This window comes from Anabrus simplex, chromosome 4 (assembly GCF_040414725.1).
Source record: "Anabrus simplex isolate iqAnaSimp1 chromosome 4, ASM4041472v1, whole genome shotgun sequence".
NCBI classification, from domain to species: Eukaryota; Metazoa; Arthropoda; class Insecta; order Orthoptera; family Tettigoniidae; genus Anabrus; species Anabrus simplex.
In genome coordinates, this window is record NC_090268.1 from 103307661 (window position 1) to 103332293 (window position 24633).

Here is a 24633-nt window from a genome sequence, read left to right on the forward strand (position 1 = left end):
ATGGAAATCTTGTACCACGTAAATTAGGCCTACAATGACTTTTAAAGGTTATGTTCCACTCGAGAATATGGTTTTGAATGTAAGTATTGATTGTCAAGTTCTCAAATGCATTATATTCAATTCTGCTTGTCACTAATCACAATCAAATTGGAAAGAGAAAAAATATCATTACCACTTCCGAAATTACAGTTATTCGCGACCTTGAGCTCAGCTGGAAAGCGCGCTCGCTATACAAGTTGGTACAAGTGTGAAATGATACAAAGTTTTTAAATGTAACGTGCACAAATAAAATGACTGCGGTTTTTGTAACATTTTAAAACAAAAACCTTAAATTCACAGTCTTATATTAGGACCAAAACAGCAATAGGCAATCCCAAAACCTCCCGTGGCTTTATGTAAGTAAGGTGCAACATCTGTTCTGGTCTCGTAATCATAATCGTATATGATAATATTGAGATATTAAATCTGCATTGCTTAAGAAGGAGCAGTTTTGATTCCTGCGTGAAAGCCCAGCGACTATACAGTGCCCTGAGGGAAGTGCTGAAAACCTGTTCGGCGATACACTCGAAAAAAGTAAAAAAATAAACATCTAACCCAGGACATAATGTAGACGTTTCATAAGTACGAATATTTGAAGAAATTCATTCCATTTTCAAGTAGAGCTGCCGAAATGCGCTCTTTCTCCTTCCAGTTGTTGTGGACACGCTCTGCTTTATGATTTCTGAGGATTCTCTAAACACTACCACCTGAATGTGATGCTAAGATGGTCCCTTGTGCAAGTTCACCGCCAATCGCTTTTCCAATACAGTACGCTACTTCCTCAAATTATCCTAATGACGGGACATTAACATCATGATCCGTAAGTATGCCATAGCTGTCCTTTCGTGAGATACAGTTTCTTGAAAAACCTGTGATCGAGGATTTAGCGTTGATGGGACTGAAATTTCTGGATGGTTGATCTGGGAAATCGGTTTTTCGAGGAACGGATAATGCGGGATTTTTACAATGTGATTTAATTAGGATGCTTGCGGGACCATGTAATTTGAAAGAATATTATGGGAAAACGTAGTTTCCAGGAATGTATAATCGAGGTTCTACTGTATATGTGGAAAGACCAGATGAGATAGAATAAAAAATGAGGAGATGCAGAAAAGAGTAGGGATAAATAAACTGCAAGAGAATGATTTAAATAAATCGTACGGTCATACGATGAGAATGTCAGAAGAGAGGATTCTGAAGAAAGCTCTCGAGGAAACAATGCTTGGAGAGGGGACTAAAAAGTGACCATGAGTGAGATGAAAGTACTTGATATTCTGAGGCAAAGGGAATGTACAACAATAAAGTGTTTTAAGAGGAATGGTGGAAAGACAGAATGAAATGGTAGATTTTGGTACACTAGTAATGGTTATGCATTTCTACATTAATAATAATGTTGTGTGGCTACTGTCAGACTGGTACAGCTCTTGTAAGAAAGACCCTCCGGCGAGGGTGTGCGGTGTCTGCTGTGTTCATGAACTACCTGTTTGAGTGGTGGAAGAAACTATTATGTGTGGTGAGGGCACTGCAGGAATGTTAGGGACAATATGAACACCCAGTTCCCAAGCCAAGGGAATTAACCATTAAGATTAAAATTCCCTCAGCATGACCAGGAATCAAACCTGGGGCCTCGAGGAATGAAGGCCAAAATGCTGACCACTCAGCCATGGAGCCAAACAAATGTAAATTCATGTTCTTATCCCAGGGTGGTGCAGCTCTTTAATAATGCCATAGGTTTTAAGTCCAACTACTTACTTTATTTTGAGGTTTGGGGAAGCACCGAAGTGCCGGAATATTTTTTTCAAGAGTTCTCTTACATGTGAGTAAATCTACTGAGATGAGGCTGACATATTTGAGCACCTTCAAGTACCACCGGAATGAGCCAGATTCAAACCTGCCAACTCGAGATGAGAAGGCCAGCGCTCTACCATCTGAGCTACTCAGCCTGTCAATATTATATCGAAGATAACAAAGGTACGATATTTTAAGGTTATGGGAGGCAACAAGGAGACAGAATTTTGTCATTCAGGAGTTCTTTTAAATGCGAGTAAATCTACTGAGATTTTTTTTTTCTATTTGCTTTACGTCGCACCGACACAGATATGTCTTATGGCGACGATGGGATAGGAAAGGCCTAGGAAGTGGAAGGAAGTGGCCGTGGCCTTAATTAAGGTACAGCCCCAGCATTTGCCTTGTGTGAAAATGGGAAACCACGGAAAACCATCTTCAGGGGTGCCGACAGTGGGGCTCGAACCCACTATCTCCCGATTACTGGATACTGGCCGCACTTAAGCGACTGCAGCTATCAAGCTCGGTGAATCTACTGAGATTAGGCTGACATATTTGGACACCTTCAAGTACCACCGGAATGAGTCAGGATCAAACTTGCCAACTCGAGGTCAGAAGGCCAGTACTCTACCATCTGAGCTACTCAGCCTGTCAATATTTTATTGAAGATAATCAAGATAATTAGAATGCTGAGTTCCTCTGATTGAAGCAGAAAGATAATTAGCAAGAATGATTTGACACTCTATAACAGGGCTGGCCACAACGAGGCTCGCGAGCCGCGTGCGGCCCTTGACACCAAATTTAGAGTTAAATTAATTGACATAATTAATAGAAACTAACAACATCTCGTGGTCGGCGGCAGTCAGCAGCAGCGATGTGCGGTTTAAATTCATTAAATTTAAATATCGATCTAAACTCACTGATGAACATTTAAGTGGAATATTGTGAACTGCGCTTACCCATTATCAGCCAGATTAAAAAAAAAAAACTAACAGCACAATGAACACTCGAAGAAGCACTTCTCAAAAGTTAAATATCATTCCTTGATGTATACCTGAACAATAATGTTCTGTGTAGTGTAGAAAATAAATGTTCCTTCAACTGTTATAAAATGAAAAGCGTGGCTTCATTTTATAAACCATTTTGTAAACATGCTCCCAATTTTGTCTCCTAAATTTCCTCGTAATTTGTGGCTCCCAAAATTAAAGTAGTGGCCACCCCTGCTCTATAAGATAATCAAACAATGGAATAATGCAAAATAACTTACAGGTAATTCTGATTCTGCCTGTAGCCAGCTGGTCCACATTTTCACCTCCACAGAAGCCATTTCCTTGTAGTGAATCTCAGGCTTTTCATCCACAGCTGTATGGTGGAACCACACCAAAGCTAACTCCAGAACATAATACCTATATATACAAGTATAAGAACGGTTAAATCACGGTCATACAAAACATCTCCTCACTCAAAGTAAATAAATAAATAATACTCTATCGCTTAAATGAAGTTATTAAACCAATATCTCCAATTATATTATATTTTCACTAAAATCTGAAAGAATTTTTGAAGAGTATTCTTGGAACATTAACATGGAAGATTTTTATTACTTTCAATTCTCTCACATTTGTGTAGCAGAGATATAGACACTGAATAAACACAATCATCACATAAAATTTCATCCATTTTGTAGAGGCCTCTGGTTTAATTCTGTATGAATTAAATTTGTGTTATCAAATTAAAAGCAAAGCAAAGCAAAGTCATCTCCGTACAGGCCATGAAGGCCCTTGGAGGGGTGGAAGGTAAAGGCTTCCACTATCCATAACCTCGGCACTTGATGGGGTACAGTGGTTAGTTCTATGCCCGGCCGCCTTTGCCCCCAGGAATTAACCTGGTACTCATTTTTGGTGTAGGCTGGGTGAACTTCAGGGCCATGTGCACCTCCGGAAGTGGAAATCTCGTTTCTTAAATTTTACGACTTCCTGATGGGGATTCGAACCCACGCCCTTCCGGGCTAACCGAGTATGCCTTTACCGCCTCGGCCAGCCCCTTAACTATTCACAATTATAGAGCTTTTCTTACATTCCCAACTAATCAATACTATTGCGCCGTACCCACGTCCAGGATGAATGGCGTACAAGAAAACTCCAGCTAGAGTCAGCGAGTATCTCAGGGTAATAATCGTAGTATTTTAACCCGTTCCTGTCTGGGCCTTAAGATCCCTCTACCTACCTCACTATCATTTTCAAATCCAGATGCGCGGGTCACCCATAGGCGTCAAACAGAAAGACCTCCACCTCTCATTTGGTATTTCAGTGCATCTGAACAACTAATTCAATTATTAAAATAATCTATAAATCATTTAATTCAGTGATAAAATGTATAATAAATTTGAAATTCAATCAATGTTAATAACTTAAATATTAATTAAATCAATTACCTTTCTCTACAGTCGTCTATTTTCTCAGCAACTGAATGAAAGAATTTTCCTGCAGTGTATGGTTTTAAATTGGCTTCTTTAAAGGCATCATTACAATTACTCCAGAATGTAGAGTAATCCATTCCAAGAGACTGCTTCTCCGAACAGTGATGTTCAAAAATGTCTTGCCACTGTTGAAGTAAGAAGAGAAACGTAACAGTTTATTCTCTTGTGACTGGTATCTCACTGATAATAGTTGATAAGGCTAGTAAACTGTGGTGCACTGGGATTAGGAGTATAAGTCAGTAATGGAGGCAGCAGGCCCTTGAAAATGCAAGACACAGTTTTCAGAGGAATGCTGTATACATTAGACCCCACTGAAACATGACTTACAAGCCCAGTAAAACTCATATAACCAAAAGAAGAAAAAAATTATCCATATTGTGACAATATTTGATCTATACCAATAATTCAAAATGAAAGTTTGATTAGGGTAACTATTCAAAAACCTAACGAAGAATAAATTAAATATTTGAGAAAACACATTACAGATATCAGACTTGGGTTAAGTAGATAGTAGACCTTTTCATCATCATCATCATCATCATCATCATCATCATCATCATCATCATCATCATCATCATCATCATCATCATCATCATCACAATCTTTATCATCAACATTATTCTTACTGAGATAAAAAACATTGTTAAGTAAATTCATGTCCTCATTCCAAGGTGGTGCAGCTCTTTTTTCAGGTACACCCCCAATGGAGGTGAGCTGCATGTACCTACTTAACCACATACCAGCTCTCTTGCCAATCTTAAATTTCTGACAGGACCAGGAAACAAATGTGGGCCCCCAAGGATGGCAGTTAATTAAAGCATTGTTGATTTTATTGGTTGCATTAGCTAGTTATTGAATCCATGGGCGCTTCTTATCCACACCTTACTGGAAACATATTGGTTCATTAATCAGTCTCTTTGACTTACAAGAGCTGCTCAAATGAAAGACTTCTTTTGGTTTCTGTAATGGTTTATTGTTTAGAATATGTGAACAAACCAGAAATAAAAAGTAATACACTGGTGACATACATGCATACAGAGTCATCTTATCAGTTCAAGTAGGTGTCCAGCGGTTCACTACATGACAAATACCCTGAGCAAAGAACGTCTGCATTTGATGGCAGAAATATTCTTCAATGGCATCTCCGACCTCATCAATGTTCATGAAATGGTATAGTGATTCAGCGACTGATAGCTCCTTTTCCTTTTTTAATTTCTCTACTCATCTCCATTGTCTTGCTTTTTCCACAATGATCCTCTATTTGCTATTTGCTTTACGTCGCACCGACACAGATAGGTCTTACGGCGACGATGGGACAGCAAAGGCCTAGGAGTGGAAAGGAAGTGGCAGTGGCCTTAATTAAAGTACAGCCCCAGCATTTTCCTGGTGTGAAATGGGAAACCACGGAAAACCATATTCAGGGCTGCCGACAGTGGGGTTCAAACCACTATCTCCTGGATGCAAGCTCACAGCTGCGCGACCCTAACCGCACGGCCAACTCGCCCGGTACATTGATCCTCAATCCCCACTGTTCAATCCTTCTATTCAGTACCTCCTCATCTTCATCCCAGATCACATTATTATCTTCTCTTGCTGCCTTTACAATGTCATCCAGCACCATTATGAACACTAAAGGTGACAGCACACTCCCCTGCTTTAGCCCATTGTCAATGTAAACCATTCTCATCTACCTACTGTTGTCTTCACACAGCTGCAACAGTTATCACATATTGCTTTTAATGTTATTGTTTTTATGTCTCACTAACTACTTCAACAGTTTTTGTAGATGTCGAGGTGCTGGAATTTTGTCCCGCACAAGTTCTTTTACGTGTCAGTAAATCTACCAACACGAGGCTGACATATCTCAGCACCTTCAAATACTACCGGACTAAGCCAGCATCAAACCTGTCAAGTGGGGTTCAGAAGGTCAGCGTCTCAATCATCTGAGCCACCCAGCCCATTTATAACTGTTATTAGTTCTTTGCCAATGTCCTGTGTGTCAGGCTTCCCCAAACTTTTGTTCTGGGGATGCTGCCGTATGCCATTTCTAACAATAAGTCTATAAAAGTCATTACTATATCTTTCCCAGATTCCCAGCTCTTTTCCACTATTTGTCTTAGAATGAAAATGGGTTCCAATGTTGACCATCCATTTCTAAATCCAAACTGTTCCTCTTGTAAATGACTTTCCACTTTTTCTCTAATTCTTCTTTCCAATATCTTTTCCATTATCGTGGCAACATGGGAGATGATGGTGATTCCTCAGTAGTTTTTGTACATCTTATCTCCTTTCTTGTATATTGTAACCCCATTCTCCTAAACTTCAGGCAATTTTTTCTCTCTCCATACAGACTTGAGTTTCCTATAAGCCCACTGGAGTCGTCCTGGTCCAGCAGCCTTCATCATTTCTATGGCTACTTCATCTATACCCACAGTTTTTCCCATCTCCTTCTTTTAAACTGCCCATTCCACCTTGGTCATTGTAATGTCTGAATCCTTTTCTGTTACTTCTTCTATTCCTGCTGCCTGGATACTGTCTCCACATACTGGTTTCTCATGTTCAGCAGTTCACAGAAATATTCCTTCCATCTGTTCATTATCTCTTCAGGTTTTGTTCTGGTTCCTTCTTTGTTCTTCACAACACCTGTGTTCACTGCTTCATTCCTACAGTTTCTTATCGTTCCAATTTCCTCCCCCCCCCCCCACAGTTTAAATCTTCCTTTACTTCCTGGGATGTTTCCCAACTTTTTTTGGCTACTAGTTTTTTGCAAACTCTTTTCATTTCTATGTATCTAACTCTACTCTTTCAGTTTTTGCGTTTATTATTCCTTCCAAGTTTTCTTCTTTTCCTTTACTTTATCTTTCACTCTATCATTCCATTATGTTGTCTCTTTTCCTCTTACATTTCCTGATGTTCTGCCACATGTTTTCTCTGCACACCTTACAAATGCACTCTTAAAATTATTCCATTCCTGTTCAACATGGCTAATATCTATCCTTAGTATCAGTTTTTGTAATTCTATACGTAAACTCCACCTGAACCTCCTTCTCCTTCAATCTTCAGACCCTAATCTTTCTTTCTCTTTTTTCTTGTAGTTTTGTGAACTTGCCTACTTTCAACTTTGCTATCACTGGTCTATTATCACCCCCAAAGGCTTCCTCACGCATACCTGTAACATCCGTAAGATCTTTCCAATGTGCTTTTTCCATTAATATGTAATTAATCAATGTTTTCGTTCTTCTATCTTCCCATCCATACCTGGTAATATTCTGGCTATTTTTCTTTCTGATCCATGTGCTTCTTCTTATTAGTTGGCTTCACTGGCGAAATTCCATTAAAATACTACCTTCTTGATTCTTGTTGCCATATCTGCAACGGAATCTCTTCTCTTCGCACTTGTGACCTCAGATCTCCCATTATAATTATTTCCTTGTCTTCAGTGTATTTCTCCTCTTCTTCAAGGAATAGTTCTGTATACTCTTCTTTATTTCCAGTTTGTGCAGCATATACCCGGAATAGATCTTGTGTTCTTGTATCAAACTGTATCCTTGCTATGATCATTCTGTCATTGATCTTCTTCACCTTCTCCACATATTCCAGGACATCCTTCCTGATGATCATTCCTATTCCATTTACTGCATCCTGTCCTCTACTGTAAAACAACCTGTACCCTTTTCCCTCTTCCTCTCCATGGTGTTTCACTAAGACCAAGGCTGGCTATGTCTTTTTCTTTCATGAACTCTGTAAGCCGATCTTGTCTGTCAGGGATGACTGTGCCGATTTAGACATGCTATGATACTGGTCACCCACTTCTCACAGCTGAAGAACTGCGCGTCGCCTGCAGAGGACACCCTAGCATTTTCTCAGTCCACACCATGCTTGCACTCATTTTAGATTTTTATTACGATGGGTTCACCAATACCAAAGGCATTTTGGAGCTGTTGCCAGCAGGTGATGAGGCCACTCCTAACATGGAGAACAGATATTTTTTGTAGTCACGTCTAACCTTAGGAACATATGGTGTGTGATGGATTTCAGTGATATTTCCTCCAATAACAACCAGTACCCACCTCAAGGAGCTTCTCCCCCAGAAGCCTTATTGAAACCTGGCAGTTAGGTATAAAATACCTTTGGTTGTTGCAGGTCCAAGGTAATAATAGCCTACTGTATATGAAGAGTCAAAGTGGATCAGGAGAAGGAGAGGGTGAAATGGAGGTCAATGAACCATTGCCTGACCCAGGAGCTACCTGGACAAGGGTGTTGAAAGAAGAAGATCCCTTCTCTAAGACTATGTCATAACCATTCAGCAGTTTCTTCAGATTCTCTTCATCATCATCATCATTGATTTGCCCTTCTAGCGAGCCGGGTAGCGTGTTTGAAAAAGAGCGTCTTCCAAAGTTGCCAATTCAAAAACATTTTGTTGTCCAAGACAGATTCCCAATTCCATCCTCTTCTCTCTACGTCTTCCCTCAGTTGGTCCATCCATCTTCTTCTTGGTCTTCCAGCTGGTCTTCTACCTGTTATTCTCTTTTCCAAATAAACACATGGTAAACTTGTGCTATTCATTCGTTTAATATGCCCAAACCATCTAAGTCTACATGACCTAAGTCTTTCCTCCATCGATTCATTTAGACCTAGGTTAGATCAGATCTTTTTTTTTTTAAATGTGATCAAGTCGTGTCTTTTGGAGGGCAGTTCTAGGAAATTTCATTTCACAGGCTTGAATCCTACTACAATCCTCTGATGTTAGTGTGCAGGTTTCTGAGAATATGTAACGATGGGAATGAAATATGACTTGTACAGGATCATTTTTGTTCTTTGTGGGACCTTCTCATCCATAGTAGGTGTCTAATGATACTGTAAAAGTTAGAGCCTTTGGTTACTCTGTTTGTTATTTCTATCTCAGCTCTCTTATTACTAGCCATTACGCTTCCTAAATATCAGAATTGGTGTATTACTTCAAATTGGTGGTCCTGTATTTTTATGTTGCATTCTGTGTTATGTCTGCTGATTTTCGATGCTACTGTTTTTGATGGGTTCAATTTCATTCCATAATCATCAAACTTCTTACACCATGCATTCAGATTAGTTTTGTACTCCCTCCTCTGCATCATCCCATATTGCCACATCATCTGCAAACACCAGAGCCTGCAGATCTTTATTACCTTTTCCTTTTAGTTCCTTTAAAATGGTATCCATAACTGCTATGAATAGAAGAGGTGATAAGGCACTTCCCTGTTGTACTCCTTTGGTTGTATTGAACCATTCAGAGTGACCATCTCCAATACTAAGACAGTTTTTGTGTTTAGTATATAGCATTTGGATCTTCCTAATAAGGTACTCCGGTACACAAAGTTTTCTAGGACTTTTCCAAATAGCTGATCTAGGAACATTCATCATACACCTTTTCAAGGTCCATAAACACAATAATGAGGTTTTTTCCTCTTTGCCAGTGTTTCTCTGCCAACATTCTCAAAGCAAATATCAGATCTGTTGTGCTTCTTCCAGCTCTAAACCCATGTTGTTCCTCTTCTAAGATAGGCTCTAGTATATCCCTTACTCTGGCTTCAATGATCTTCTCCATAATTTTAAGGCCATGTGATAAGAGGGTAATGCCTCTGTAATTTTCACCTTTCCTTCTACTCCGTTTCTTAAAGATAGGAACTATCACCCCTTCAGATCACAATAAAATGACAGTATCCTCCATGAACATTAGAATTTTTATTTTCTCTCCCTGAACTGTGATTCATTTTCCAAATTTTTCTTTGATTTTATTTCCTGCTCATTCTTTACGAACATTAAAAGCAAGCATCCTTGCAGTTTTTATGCATCAAAATTTCAAATGTTAAGCTAATGCATTAGTAATTATACAGTTAATCTTATGGTTTGTACAATCTAACCTGTGCAACAAGTATGGTATCCTTGGGAAGATGAGTCAAAGATGCCAAATCCAGAGCTTGGGAGAAATGTTTACTCTGCACCAACTGGTCTATGCAGTGCATCAATTCTTGCTTATGAAGATGTTCTTCCTTCTGCAAACACATTACATTCAGATCCAAATTGACTCCTGTCCCCTCGAGACACTCTAGGAGGCTAGTCAGGAGAGTTAGCTCTGGAACTTGCACTGGAAGTTAAGAATACCTTCTTTAGTTCCAGAGAAATATAATGAAATCAGTAGTCTCAACAAAGAAACAACATTTTTAGTAAAACACAATATTATAAAAGTACAAAAAATTCCATAAATCAAATAATTTTATTTTCATATTTGTATAGACTTAGGCCTTTTACCACTTAATATACATGTTTTAAATCATCACATTCAATTCAGCACAGAAATTTATTTCAATATGTTGTTTTGTTATCAAAGGTATCTCTGAAAATTTCTATCATAATAATAATAATAATAATAATAATAATAATAATAATAATAATAATAATGATGTTACTGTTATTGATTTTACATCCTACTAACTACTTTTGCGGTTTTTGGAGACAATGAGGTGCCAGAATTTTTTCTCACGGGAGTTCTTTTATGTACTGGTAAATCTACTGACATGGGGCTGATGCATTTGAGCAACTTAAATACCACTGGACTGAACCACGATCAAACCTGCCAACTTGGGCTCAGAAAGCCAGTGCCTTAACCGGCTGAGCCACTCAGCTCAGCTTTCTAAAAAGAAATGAAAAAAATACATATTCAAGATATATTCAAAGAGTGTAACAGCAATAGTAACATTTAATGACAATGTAATTATTGTCATCCCCAGTATATCAGTCTACATTATCCTTATCTACAGACATAAATGGAACACACTATTTATGCCATAGAAGTTCTGTAGCACTCAAGTAATATGGAGTGTCCCACTCACTACTGAATCTGATATTCCCTCAACAATACCAATACTCATGAATATATTGCAAGGAAATTTGAACAGGATTCACTTCACTGTGTAAAGAATGTGACATAATGTGTGCTGGAAGTGGCCACGATTTGTGTCCGGACAGCAATGAATCCGGCGTACCATATTTTAGAAAGTTCTTGCTGGTATGTCCGCTCTCACTGCCTGCATTACTTCAACATATTTAGATGACCTCCTGCATGGTCTTCCAATAAAGTCCCCTTGGTTTCCAGCTTCTACAACAAGGTCCAAATGCGACTTACTCGGCGGATGTTGGCCTTCAAACTTTCCCAGAAATTGCTGTTGATATGACTCTATTGACTCTGGTTTCCAATAGCTATGAAAAATAAATACTCGTTCCTCCAGAGAATACCAATTCATTTTCTAACGATCCAGTGTGAACTCAAACTCACAAGAAACAATGAATTGTATGGTATTGTTTAAGTACCTCATATAAATGACAGACAGAATAACAGAGAGGCAGGCTGGTGGCTATTCCGTGTGATAACAATTCAGTGCCTAATTCAAATTAGGCATTAGACATATTTCTCTCCCATAGAATGTATCCTTGCTCAAATCTTGTTGCAATATCTACATTGTTGTTGCAATTATTGAAGAAATGCTAGGTTCAGTAAAGAAGTGGGACACTATGTATGAGTCTCCAGTGTTCATAGCTATTTTTATTTTAGTAATGTCTCTATGTATACCCATACAATGTATTGATTTTGCTCTACCAAAGAAACAGTACAGTAAAAACTGAGTACCTGGAAGATGATCCATGAATTTGGCCTCTTGAAGAGCATAGAGAAACTGAAGCTGATAATAGGATGAAGAAAAACACTTGGCCAATGCAACACCAATAAGATGTACAGCAACAGATGCAACCCAGCAACCATTTGTCATGAACATTCCTTCCAGATCATCTTGTTCTTGCAGTAACACCTTTCCCGAAAACAACACCAAGAATAAATAGCATACAAAGAATCAACTAGATTACTGCAATGGAAGGAGTGGGCATTCATAATGATAGCAATTGTAGCAAACCATAAATCTATCAAAAGGAAATTGGTACTATTAGGGTTAAAACATATTCAATGTGATTAGTAGATTTAGTGGTGCATGAAACAAGAAAGCACTGCCATGGAAAGGTTGAGAATAATTTTTAGAACTCTTGAACGTTGTCAATGCAAAAATACTAGTAGTCACTTTGATATCTACTATTGTTCTTTTAAACCTTTGCATTAAACACTTGACAATATTCTCTAAATACTACCGTATTTACCCGAATAATCCCCACCGTCGAATAATGCCTGCCCCCTCATTTTAGGAAGGCTCATTTTGAAAAAAAATTAAATGGACTAAAATTCTTTCTATCGAAAGAGTAATGTAGGCATAAACAAACATTTCGTATCACTCCGCGAGGCCCACGTGGTCTTTACGCAAATATGAACATGTAAATTTACAGATATAGCTGCTTTGCCTGAGATGATAAAATTACATTATCACTGCTATGAAATATACGGTATTTTCCATGAAAATGAGCAAGTAGGCCTACTTACGTGACAGGTATTTCATTAATCCGAACTTGCAATAGGCTCGATTCCCTGTAGATGAGAAGATTTGTTGTCTCTTGCATCACTAGAATCCTCTCCTAAATTACCTACAAGTTCATCACACTCCACGTCTAAAACACTTCTCACACGTGGTCTCTTTTTACTGGACAGCAACAAGACTGATGGTGGATAATTCTTTTCGTGCAATGTAAACACTTGAAATAGACACACCGGCGAAATCTGATGTTAGTTTTGCAATACAGTAAAACCTTGTTAATTCAAAGTCTTTGTAATACAGAAATCGGACTTCCAATTACGTGATTTTGAATTAACAGCCATCTTGTAATTCAGAAATGCCAACCCTCGTCAGTTTTCGCGGATTCTGCTTTTCCGCGTACTGCCTGCTACGTGATATTGTGGCGTTCCTTGAAATGCTGAATACAAAAGAATTACTATTTCATTCTATTTTCAACTATGAAACACACTATAGACACACCAAAGTGAGTGAAAGTGCAGAATGCTACCCCAGCACATTCCGGAACACGCGTTCTATCGTGACGTGGAGAAATTTTGAATTTTAATTACTCTGTACAATACGGTACTATATAAAAAAATGTAAAGTCAGTTTAGAATTAAAAGTCTAAATTGTTTTCCGTTTAAATATGATATACGGGGACAGTTTTCTGCCATCTACGGTTGCACTTAGCATAACTGTTCACTCAGCATCAAAAACTAGGTGAGCCAGGAGCGTGTTGGCAACCTTGATGCAAATACAACCCGCACCCCAATTTCGTGCCTCAAAATTAAAAAAAAAATATGCGGGGATCATTCACGTAAATACAGTATTTATACTCCAGTATCACCAAATACATGACGAACAAACTCAAATTTAGAAAGCTAGGAATAAAGATAGCAACATAGCTGGTTAGTGTATGAAGAGAGAGTAACAGACTGGAAATACTAGGATAAACATGAAAACACAATGGGACATGGGAAAAATCCAAATCTCGATGCACGAAAACCTGCACACACTCTCTTAATATATCTCAGTTATTCTAAGCCTCAACAAGCTCATTTCCATTTCTCGTCTTCAGCAAAGGGTCAGACATCTATACTTTTTGACAGATCTTTGCTCTTGAAGAGGGAAGAGTATGATAAGAAGAAGCCAGATAAATATGGAAAAATGGTAAAAGAATAATAGGTTCACAAAGGTGGTAGAAGACTAGTGAACAGGACAAGCACATAAGAAGAAAGAAAGAAACAAAGAAAGAAAGGAAGAAAGAAAGAAAGAAATAAATAAAGAAAGAAAGAGAAAAGAGGATTTAATGTGACTTAAGAAAGAAACTAAAATAACTATTAAGTGAATCTCAACTGAGCCATCAGCGTATTAAGAAAATTGTGGAATACTGTAGCCTATATAACTGTGGAAAATGTTCCTGAATCTGGAAGGGGTGTAAGCACATACATCAGTAGAATTCATTGATCAGTGACCTGGTGGTCATGATCATTAAGGCATCAAGTCTATACGGTCTCACACCAAGGCTAGCTTGTTCGAGTCCCAATGGTCAAAAATAATTTCACCATCAGAATGTTGGCTGGCAGGTATGAGAGGTGGTAGATTCAATGTCAAACCTCTTTGTAGTGTTCATATGGAGTGAGGGTATGATGCTATTGATGGTGATTAGTCCATTTGGAGACGTAAAGCTTTGAGCAGATCCCTTGGTGTTATCTGACAGGAATAGGCTACATGCCAACACTGGATTTCACCCTCTACCTACCTCACTATCATTCTCACATCCAGACACGTGGGTCGCCCATGGGTGTCAAATAGAAAGACCTCCACCAGGCGAGTCGAACACATCCTTCGACACTCCCAGCACAAAAAGCCATTCAATAAGTAAGTAAGTAAGTAAGTAAGTAAGTAAGTAAGTAAGTACCGTATTTCACCGCATAATCATTGCCACCACATAATCGTCGCATCCTTTATTTTCAATACAAAAATAGGATTTTAAAATTTCATCGCATAATCGTCGCACATCCAAATTTTGTTCATCAATCTGTTTAAAAGGTAAATAGACTTGCAATGGAAGTTGCATATGAATGCACAATTTTAATACCGGTGTGTATATCAGCCATTTGGCAACACAGTCACATTTGCGAGATGTGATAGAACGTATAAATCAAAGTTATTGCTGTTTAACAGGCACTCTGAGAGCTCTAAAGACATTTACTCAAAATTTTCTGAAGAGACAACATTCTGAGATTTAACCCTATTTTATTTTCAATTTTCCTCCATGCATTGCCAGGGCATGATCAAATATTCATGCTTTGTCTAACTATGTGAGCTACAAATCCTGTCCACAGTCAAATAAGCAATTATTATAAAGAGCAATGTAATAAAGTGCTTTGTTCATTCTGCTACAAAAAGTTGTGTTTCCATCATTCATTTAATACAAGTAATTTCTTTTCACTTTTGTTGTTCTTGATCTTTTCTCTATTATTTTATATTGCACCCACAAATATAGGTCTTACAGTGACAAAGGGATAGGAAAGGGCTTTAACTGGGAAAGAAATGACCAGCTCCAGCATCTGCCAGGTGTAAAAATGGGAAACTACAGAAAACCGTCTTCAGGGCTGCTGACAGTTAGGTTCAAACTCACCATCTCCAAAAATCATGCCCATAGCTACATGATGCATCATACAGCCAACTAGCTCGGGTTTTCTTCTTCTCTGAAACTCAGCTTATATAATGGAATTGACAGCTTTTTCTGAACACTTTAGCTACTATCCTACCCATCACAATGAACATGAAATGGGATGACAAGGCGCATATGAACACCATAGAAGCCTTAATCATCACTCATCGGCTTAGATGTGCTGGTCACATCCAGCATAAGAATGATAGCCGATTGCCTAAACAACTTCTCTACGGTGAGATTGGTCGTGGCAGAAGGCCGCAAGGTGCTCCTTTGAAACGTTATAAAGATCACCTCAAGAAGACTATCTGGGCCAAAACTGCACAAAACCATGTTCTTTGGCACAAAGCTACTGCAGAAGCTGTTTCACTGTTTGAGCAGGCAAGTCACAGACAAGAAATTGAAACTCATAAAAAGCAGAAACTACGTCAGATCCAGCCGCGTATTCTACCCACCTTTAGATGTGACCTGTGTGTCCGCATGTTTCATGTGAAGATCAGCTTGATCAGTCACCAGCGACATCTTCACAGAACCAACAGACTTTAAGAAGAATTGTAGGAGAAAAACGTATTCTCGAAAACGAGTAGCGCCACCATCGACCCATTACACAAGCTGACACATGGGTATTCAACTTATGCTTTTGATCATCTTCCCTTGGGAGATTTCCTTTTCTTTTTTTTTTTTGCGTCACACCGACACAGATGAGTCTTATGGCGACGATGGGAGAGGAAAGGCCTAGGAATTGGAAGGAAGTGGCCGTGGCCTTAATTAAGGTACAGCCCCAGCATTTGCCTGGTGTGAAAATGGGAAACCACGGAAAACCATCTTCAGGGCTGCCGACAGTGGGGCTCGAACCCACTATCTCCCGATTACTGGATACTGGCCACACTTAAGCGACTGCAGCTATCGAGCTCGGTGGGAGATTTCTATATGAGGCATATACATATTTCATAATCTTGCAGCTGAAAGACATCCCTGGGTTTTGTATATGGCTTTTCTATAAACTGTCCATTCTCTCAAAGAACTTTCAATGTAAGCTCAATCAAAGTTACCTTACTAAAATATTCCACAGCAGGAAATTTGTCAAATGTACTGAATTTATTCTACCAGGATGTAACACATCTGTGGGAAGGATATCTATAAAGAAAGATATGCGGAGTGCTGAACAATCAGCTCGAAACTGGAAAAATTAGTGCAATAATTCAGCTATGTAAAATAGCAGTGATGAAAAACAAAATGTAACAAGTGTAAAATTTGAAACATTTAAACAATAAAATAACATTTCAGAAGAAAATACTGGAATACTCACATTGTTTTTTAGATTCAAATAAGCGGCTTTAAACACTTTAATGCTCATGACTGCCTCCTTAAAATTCTTCTTCCGTATACATTCAAACAGGAACTCACTGAATGCACATAGTGGATAATCCTGTAAAAAAATTCATAAATATTAAGAAAGAAAGTGTGAATAGACTGATGCATAATAATTCAATCTATGTTCTTAATTCAGAAATATGCTCTGAGATGTAAAGGTTATTGATAAGTAAGTGAATGGTACGGTTGAATCATTAATAAATTGATCTGTTGCTCTCCACAGAACAACTACAATTATCTTCATATGATCCTGTTTGTTTGAGTGAGCATGCATTATGATATAGTGCTGAACTTCAACCCCGTACTGCAAAATCAAAACTGTGGTATACACAGCCTTGCCTGGCAAAACTGAACCAGATAAGAGACAGGCAGACTACGCCCACACCATAGGCCTGGTGTCAACTCTGCACTACTATGATAAGTATTATAGGCAAGAAGAATTATCATTATCTTACAGTTTTCCTGCTTGGGGGGGGGGGGGGGGGGGGTTTGCTTGATTTTCGGATCAATGCATGTCACTTCATGCCCTCTATTATATCCTGTGGATTATGATTTTGGGTTCAAAGGTCAGCGTCATGGTGTCCAGGCACCTTAAGTTAGGTTGTCCTCGTTGCCTTTGAAACAGTAAGATGGTAGCCTGAGCAGATAACAGAATCAAGTGATGTTCGTAAGAAATGTTCACACCAACAAGTCTCCATTCCTGGATTATCTCAATGACTGGAGAGCCACGCCTGCTAGTGGTCTCTCTCTCTTTTTTTTTTTTTTTTTAATTTGCTATATGTTGCACCAACACAGAGAGGTCTTATGGTGATGATGGCATAAAAGGGGCTAGGAGTGGGAAGGAAGTGACTGTGGCCTTAATTAAGGTACAGCCACAGTATTTGCCTGGTGTGAAAATGGGAAACCACGGAAAACCATCTTCAGGACTGCCAACAGAGGAATTTGAACCCATTATCTCCCGAATGCAAGCTAACAGTTATACGATCCAAACTGCGCAGCCACTCGCTTAGTGGATTAAGCCTTCTGAAGGGCACAAGACGTTCGGAGAGAGAGAGGGAGAACTGGAGACTACACAAGCTGAACAAGTCAATGAAACTACAGCAAAACATGTGAATAAATACACAAACTTCTTCGATGATTCAGATTCTGAGTCAGAAAATGAACTGTGGTTTGTGAATCTCATATCTCATATGTCATATGCATATACAGTATTTTTGTAATTATTATATAATAATTATTTTTGGTGACAAAGTTACATGTACCTACCCATAAGAAGAGTCTGAAAGCTCTGTAGAGAGAAGTAACATATCCATTTCCAACTGTTTCTTCCAAAAGTCTTTCTACTTGCCCTGCAGACCACACATGCTGTTGCAAAGCTGAAATCAGTTCTGTGCTAAGTTGTTTGTACACAGAACCTGGTAATGATGTCAGAAGCCATACACAGAAACAACTCAGTACTGATGAAGGCTGAAAACAAATACACAAATTTATCAGATATGATCAACTGTCTCCTTTGAACACTGTTTTCCAGATATGAGACTGTATGCAGATGATGATGATGATGATGATGATGATAATCATAAATTTGTGTTCTTGTACTGAAGTGGTGCAGGCAGCTCTTTTCAGGGACAATCTCAGTGGAGGTGAGCTGCAAGTACCATGGCATACTGTGGATAGTCTGTGCTGAATATTTAGTTCAATTAGAATAGTGATGTTAGGTCTTCTGGATGTCCAAGGAATACGTAGCATTTGCCACCAGCAGCACATTTCAGAAGCATCTATCCTATTTATATCTGATGCCTTCGTTGCCCATGATTCAATACCATATAGAAAAGTGCTGAACACCAGCATTTCCATAATTTGTTTCTTTGTGTATTTCATAATATGTTTATCAGACCATATCTTCAAAAGGCGTTCTGTGTTCTGCCTGGACTATTCAATGCCTATGGCATATTTTCTGTATAAAAAGACGTGCTTTGGAGAACTTCAAAGGGTTGCTGAGAGGAAGTCAGAAATTAACTAACCTGCGATATGCCAATAATATGACTTACTGTCTAAGGATGCTGCTGAACTTTGTACATGCTCCAACTGAACATTACTGGAAATGGTAATTTTGGACAACAGTGCATTTTGGACAACTGCTATATGCCACTTTATCTCTGCCTCACAGCTGCTCTGGTTAGAAACTAATGATCAAAGGTAGATGAATTCATTAATGACTTCAATTTGTGGTGAGAAATGTAGCAATTGGAGTGTATTAGTTATACTGACAATCATTAGCTTTATTCTTTCTCCATGTTTATCTCTAGTCTAAAATTTCCCCCTTTCAGTAATGATCAGCTGGAGCATGTACCGAAGTTCAGCAGCATCCATGGCTAGTACAGTCATATTATTGGTATATCGCAGATTAGTTAACATCTGACCTCCTCTCAAGCACCCTTTGAAGTTCTCCAAAGCTAATACGCTATAGGCATTGAACAGTCTACACAACAGAATACATTATGGTATTTCATATGATTTATATTTTAGGATGTTGGTTTTATACTATGTATGTCAGCTTAAAGGCTGGTTGAATCCCCAGCAGCTCTACCATTCGTTATCATAGACATACAAGGATAGCGACAAGTACAGTACGTTTCTGATGCTTTCGTCACAGAGTCAGAAGGCCCTAGTATTCAGTCTGCTGAACCTACTGAAATGTACACCAACTGATACCTCCTCCTCCTTTTCTTCTTCTTCTTCTCCTTCTTAAGGTGGAATGGAATAAGATTTTGGGTGGAAAAAATCAAATTTAGTTTTTGTTGTAATTTGTTTTCTGAATCTTCCTCGTTAACCCTAGGACACTCGCACTAGGAATGGATGCAGCGTTACTCGCGCGGGCTACATATGTAGCCCAAACTGAAATTCAATCTGAATGATTCGTACGTGCTATTTTTTTTTGTTCCTTTGGTAATAATATCTTAGTAGTATATATTAATATTCTAAGCCAAATTTGCAGACCATACATAGGTTTATCTTTTGCTCAGAAGACAAAATAAAAACCCTTGAAGAAAAATTTGATTGCATCTCACACTAAGGGAAATCTGCCATGCAAACAGAAATAACAGAATTACAGCTTTTAAATTGATTTATATGTATACCCAAATACCTAAATTAGAACATATTTAACATATTTGCATGGTAAATAAATAAAAACAATATCAGGTTAAAAACTGTCTTAGGGTTTCTGTGAGTTTTTTAAGGAATTTTAGCACTCTATCAAAACAGGTATTTCTGTAGTATCGGTAAATTTTGCATCACGATCACGTTCAAACTTGTCTCTTAATTCACCTATATAAATATTTGTCGCAGTGGTTATCATTATTATTATATTTCTACCTATAGAAAGTTCTAAACATTCAAGTTCAGTTTTCACAGTAAGAGCAATTCCCTTAGGGCCAGGAAAGTGCACGATAAAATTATGGGCTCCTGTACGCACATTAGTACATGGATGATCCCATAGCCACTTAAAATTCTCCTTGGCAGTGAACCATCTGAAATTATTGCTGCCGGTACCTGCATCGTCATTTGTCGCTGGACACTCGGACAAGGTATCTTCCTCACTGCTTGTACCTTCTTCAGATTCAGTTTGGTGTAATTCGTGTGTAAGTATATCCTGTTCACTATCGTCAATATCACCGCTAAGAACACCATCACTACTTTCACCTAACCACTGACTGATTTGAAAGTCATCTACTGGGCCACCTGCGCAGCGACGTTTCCTTTGCTCGCTCAGTGTCAGCATTGAAATAGCAATGACCGCGCAGGCTACTATTGTAGCCCAGACCACTACTAATCCATCTGGCGCCTGAATGGCGCACCTAGACAAGCTGGAAACACAGTCGCCAGTTAATTGCAACATTGACAGGCAGCTATAGAGAGTATCAACAATCCTAGCAACGGATATGCTCTGTACTACAACAAAATATATGACTGGGCTACACCTGTAGCCCGCGCGAATATCCCAGGGTTACAATAACACCTTAGACTCTAGTGTCATGGCTGACTCCATAACTATCAAACTTCATTCATGACTTTAAAGCTCCTACTTTTCAATGAGATGTTAATATGTGGTGAAAGAAAGGTTGATTTCAATAGATGGCACCATGCATGTGATCTTCTTCTGCTTTTTTATATATTCTTTGGATATTGTTATCCTTGGTGTGTCTGTAAACATTGCAATTGTTTCGAATTTGTGATGTGTCAGTATCAGTAGTTTAATTGTCTTTCTCTCTCATTCTCTCTCTCTCTCTCTCTGTCTCTCTCTCTCTCTCTGTCTCTCTCTCTCCATAAAAATGCCTAGATTTAGAGATAAAGTTTTTAAAAGACATGTGAATTGGCAGAAGAAGAGAAAGGAAAGCAGTTTTCAAGGCAGTGGCAACATACAACCAAAGGAATATTACCAAGTGAAAGGTTCTTGAAAAGTTGAGGTTGCTTGCTTGTTCTCAGACAATTGATGCTATTCTGGCTTCAGATAAGCTCAGACTCAGAAAAACAGACAGTGCAATCAAGATTTTAGCCAGAAAAGCAAGACACATTAGAAGAAGTGCCAAGAGATTGTCTTTGGAGATGACGAAGGAAGTGGAGATTATGCAGCAGGGATGTTTTAATTTTGAGCTCAGTTTTCTGTAAATTTAAAATGTTCATATTCAAGGAACATTTTCTCAGATTCTTCTGGAATCTATTCTTATGGAATTTTCAGAACATGTTCATTACAGTCCTCTAAAAGTACCGAAACAGTTTTGTTTCAAAATCTATCATAATGCAAGTTTTAGAGAGGGAGGGAATGTTCAAAAAAAGTTGAAATAATCATACCCACAAAAAATTAATATCTCACACGGGAACAGTACTCATAAAAAACTATTTTTTCTGTACAGACATTATATATGTTTGCATGCAATGTCAAAAATTGATATTTGTAGCTGCAGTGGTTTATGAGAAAATGTTCCCTATATTAAGCATAATTTAACATTGTGAAGATAGGCAATTCCATTTCCCAGTGATCGTGATGAGTGTTAAACATCCAAATCTTTACTTGTCTTGCGCTGAATATCAACAACACATGCTTGCTTCATAAATTTTAACTACAATTCATGTCTTGCCTTAACTTTATTGATTTTGACTCTAGCAAGACCGAAACTAGTTTCATCAAATATATGTAACTTTTTTTAAGGTAACAATAAATAGTATTGAATACGTGGGAACCTTTAGCTTTTGTTTTATTTTATATTTTTATATAAAAAAAAAAAAAGTTGATGAACTAGGCTAGGCCTTTGGCAATTTAAGTTCTCAAGAAATATAGCCATTATGACAGCTCAGTTTTCTGTTATTAATCAGTCTGTAGGGTCTTCAGGTTTATCATATCATGGCAGAAAAATTGTAAGAAAACTGTTTTAACAATAAAACGAAAATTAGAAGTAATAGAAAAATTTAAGAAAAGAGAGTCATCTGCTAAGCTGGTCGAAGAGGAGTACAAACAGTCTGTGATATTAAGAACAAGGAAAAGCTAGAGGAATTTGTATGCAACAGTGATAACAACTTCCTTTAAGCTAGTATTTCTTGTTATGTGCAAGAAACTTCTATTTCTGAGCTCAGGAATATATACGCAGGAATTTGAATCTCTCTACAGTCACATTTCTCATTTCAGTGTGAACTTATAACATTTCACTTCTACAACTTCAGACAATTTCAGGCCCAATGAATTACATTACAAACCTCATAACAGGTTGCCAACACAGCCAAGACAGGGTTTCGTAGTTTCTGACAAGCAGCCAACAAGGCTCGAGGTGGATCAGTGCTGCCGTGACACTTGAGAAGTGTCAATAACATGTCATTTCTGTAAGCTGGATTCACTACATCTGCACATATGAGAGGGATACGACAGGGTGAAGGTATATCCTCACCAGAACTAGTGCTCACATAATCATCTGATGGAGAATGGCGATCAGTTCCATTTCCCTGCAACAGATCACATCATACCATTTCATTCAATCACATAGCCAGTTACAAAAGTAGCTTTTACTCTCAGTTTGAATTTGTAACAACAACACAATGAATGATTATTTTCTATAGTGGTTGAATGACAGCATATGTTTTCATTATGATGTATCAATGCAAAAATTTCTAAATTCATGATCAAATATGAGACAGAGGGGAAGTGCAGTGTTCTAATTTTATTTTTTATTTTTGTTTGAACATTCATTTATTTAAATTGTATTATATTACCAAATAACATCACAAAGAAAAATTTATACATACAGGACTGTTTCCTCCTTTCTTTAATCCAATCCTAGAATACAAAATCTTCCGTGAATCTCTGGAGTGAAATTTCGGCTTCCTCTTAATCCGCTTTGATATCCTGCAGCCAAATGCATGATACAAGTGTTCCTGAAGCTCTACTGAATGAAATGCGGTAACTAGCTGCATCACCTAAAGGAAGGAAGAAAGAAACCAGTTTTCATTCACCAGCAATGCTACTATCAATAATGGGACAACAACAACAACAACAACAATAATAATAATAATAATAATAATAATAATAATAATAATAATAATAATAATAATAATAATAATAATAATAATATAATAAATCCACAGCCTGTTTCCAGTCATTCAACTGGGACAGGAATGAACTGAATGAAGTCCCCATCTAGCAGCGAGGATAGGAAATGTGCCGGCTGCCGAAGCCTGTCGCACTCCTCTGGGGCAATGATTAATGAATGATTAATGAATGACTAATGAAATGAAATGATACGATATTGGAGAGTGTTGCTGGAATGAAAGATGACAGGGAAAACCGGAGTACCCAGAGAAAAACCTGTCCTGCATCCGCTTTGTCCAGCACAAATCCCACATGGAGTGACCGGGATTTGCACCACGGTATCCAGCAGTGAGAGGCCGGTGCACTGCCGCCTGAGCCACGACGGCTCCAATAATAATAATAATAATAATAATAATAATAATAATAATAATAATAATAATAATAATAATAATAATAATAATAATATAGATTTTATGTCCCACTAACTAGTTTTGACAGTTTTCAGAGACAATGAGGTGCTGGAATGTTGTCCCATGATTTCCTGTATTCTGTTTACTTCATATTTGAAGTATTTTACACAAACGGTCATGTCATGGAATACAAGTAATGTCTAATAATTGATACTGAGTGTTAGCACTAAATCTGCTAGAACCTCGATGGTGGATTCAGGTGTTTTAATCTTCTTCAAGAAGTTCAAAGTTTCTTTAGATAGAATCCCTCTGCTGCATAGTCACTTCTACTGCAATTAGACCTACATATTTTTTCACAGCTTTTCCTAACTTTCATCTTTTTATCTGCTGGCCAGGCTGAGCAGCTCAGATAAAGCACTGGCCTTTTGAGATCAACTCAGTTCGGTGGATTTGAAAGTATTAAAATACACCAGCCTTGCATTGATACATTTACTGGCACATGAAAGAACTCCTGAGAGAATAAACTCCAGCTCTTCAACAACTCTGAAAACTGTAAAAGTACATAGTTTGTAGGAAGTAAAAACAGTAACAACTGGACAAATCTGCAGTAGTGAAGCAAACTCTCTCTTTCTTTGACCATGAAATGAAATTGAGGATACCATGGTTCTGGCAAGCTGTGAAGATCATGAAACATTAAAACTGTTTCAATAGGCAAGGATGCAGCCTGTAGCTTAGCAGAGTTTGTCAACTGTAACGTGGAGCCAGACAAAAGAAGAATGAATGCACTGGGTCACACTGCGCAGGTCCTACGAACGCCA

The 24633-nt window shown here is 38.2% G+C and overlaps 1 protein-coding gene across 1 annotated transcript in view; it reads right to left on the reverse strand.

Moving 5' to 3' along the window:
- Positions 1-24633, reverse strand: part of LOC136872187 (spatacsin) — a 206301-nt gene that overhangs the window by 103562 nt on the left and 78106 nt on the right. Inside the window, exons 13-20 of the mRNA XM_067146023.2 lie at positions 23123-23293; positions 22580-22822; positions 18092-18292; positions 16761-16880; positions 11967-12144; positions 10204-10427; positions 4259-4428; positions 3092-3230 (exon numbers count right to left, since the gene is read on the reverse strand). Of these exons, the coding sequence (XP_067002124.2) occupies positions 3092-3230; positions 4259-4428; positions 10204-10427; positions 11967-12144; positions 16761-16880; positions 18092-18292; positions 22580-22822; positions 23123-23293 (1446 nt within the window). The remainder of the gene's footprint in view (positions 1-3091; positions 3231-4258; positions 4429-10203; positions 10428-11966; positions 12145-16760; positions 16881-18091; positions 18293-22579; positions 22823-23122; positions 23294-24633) is intronic.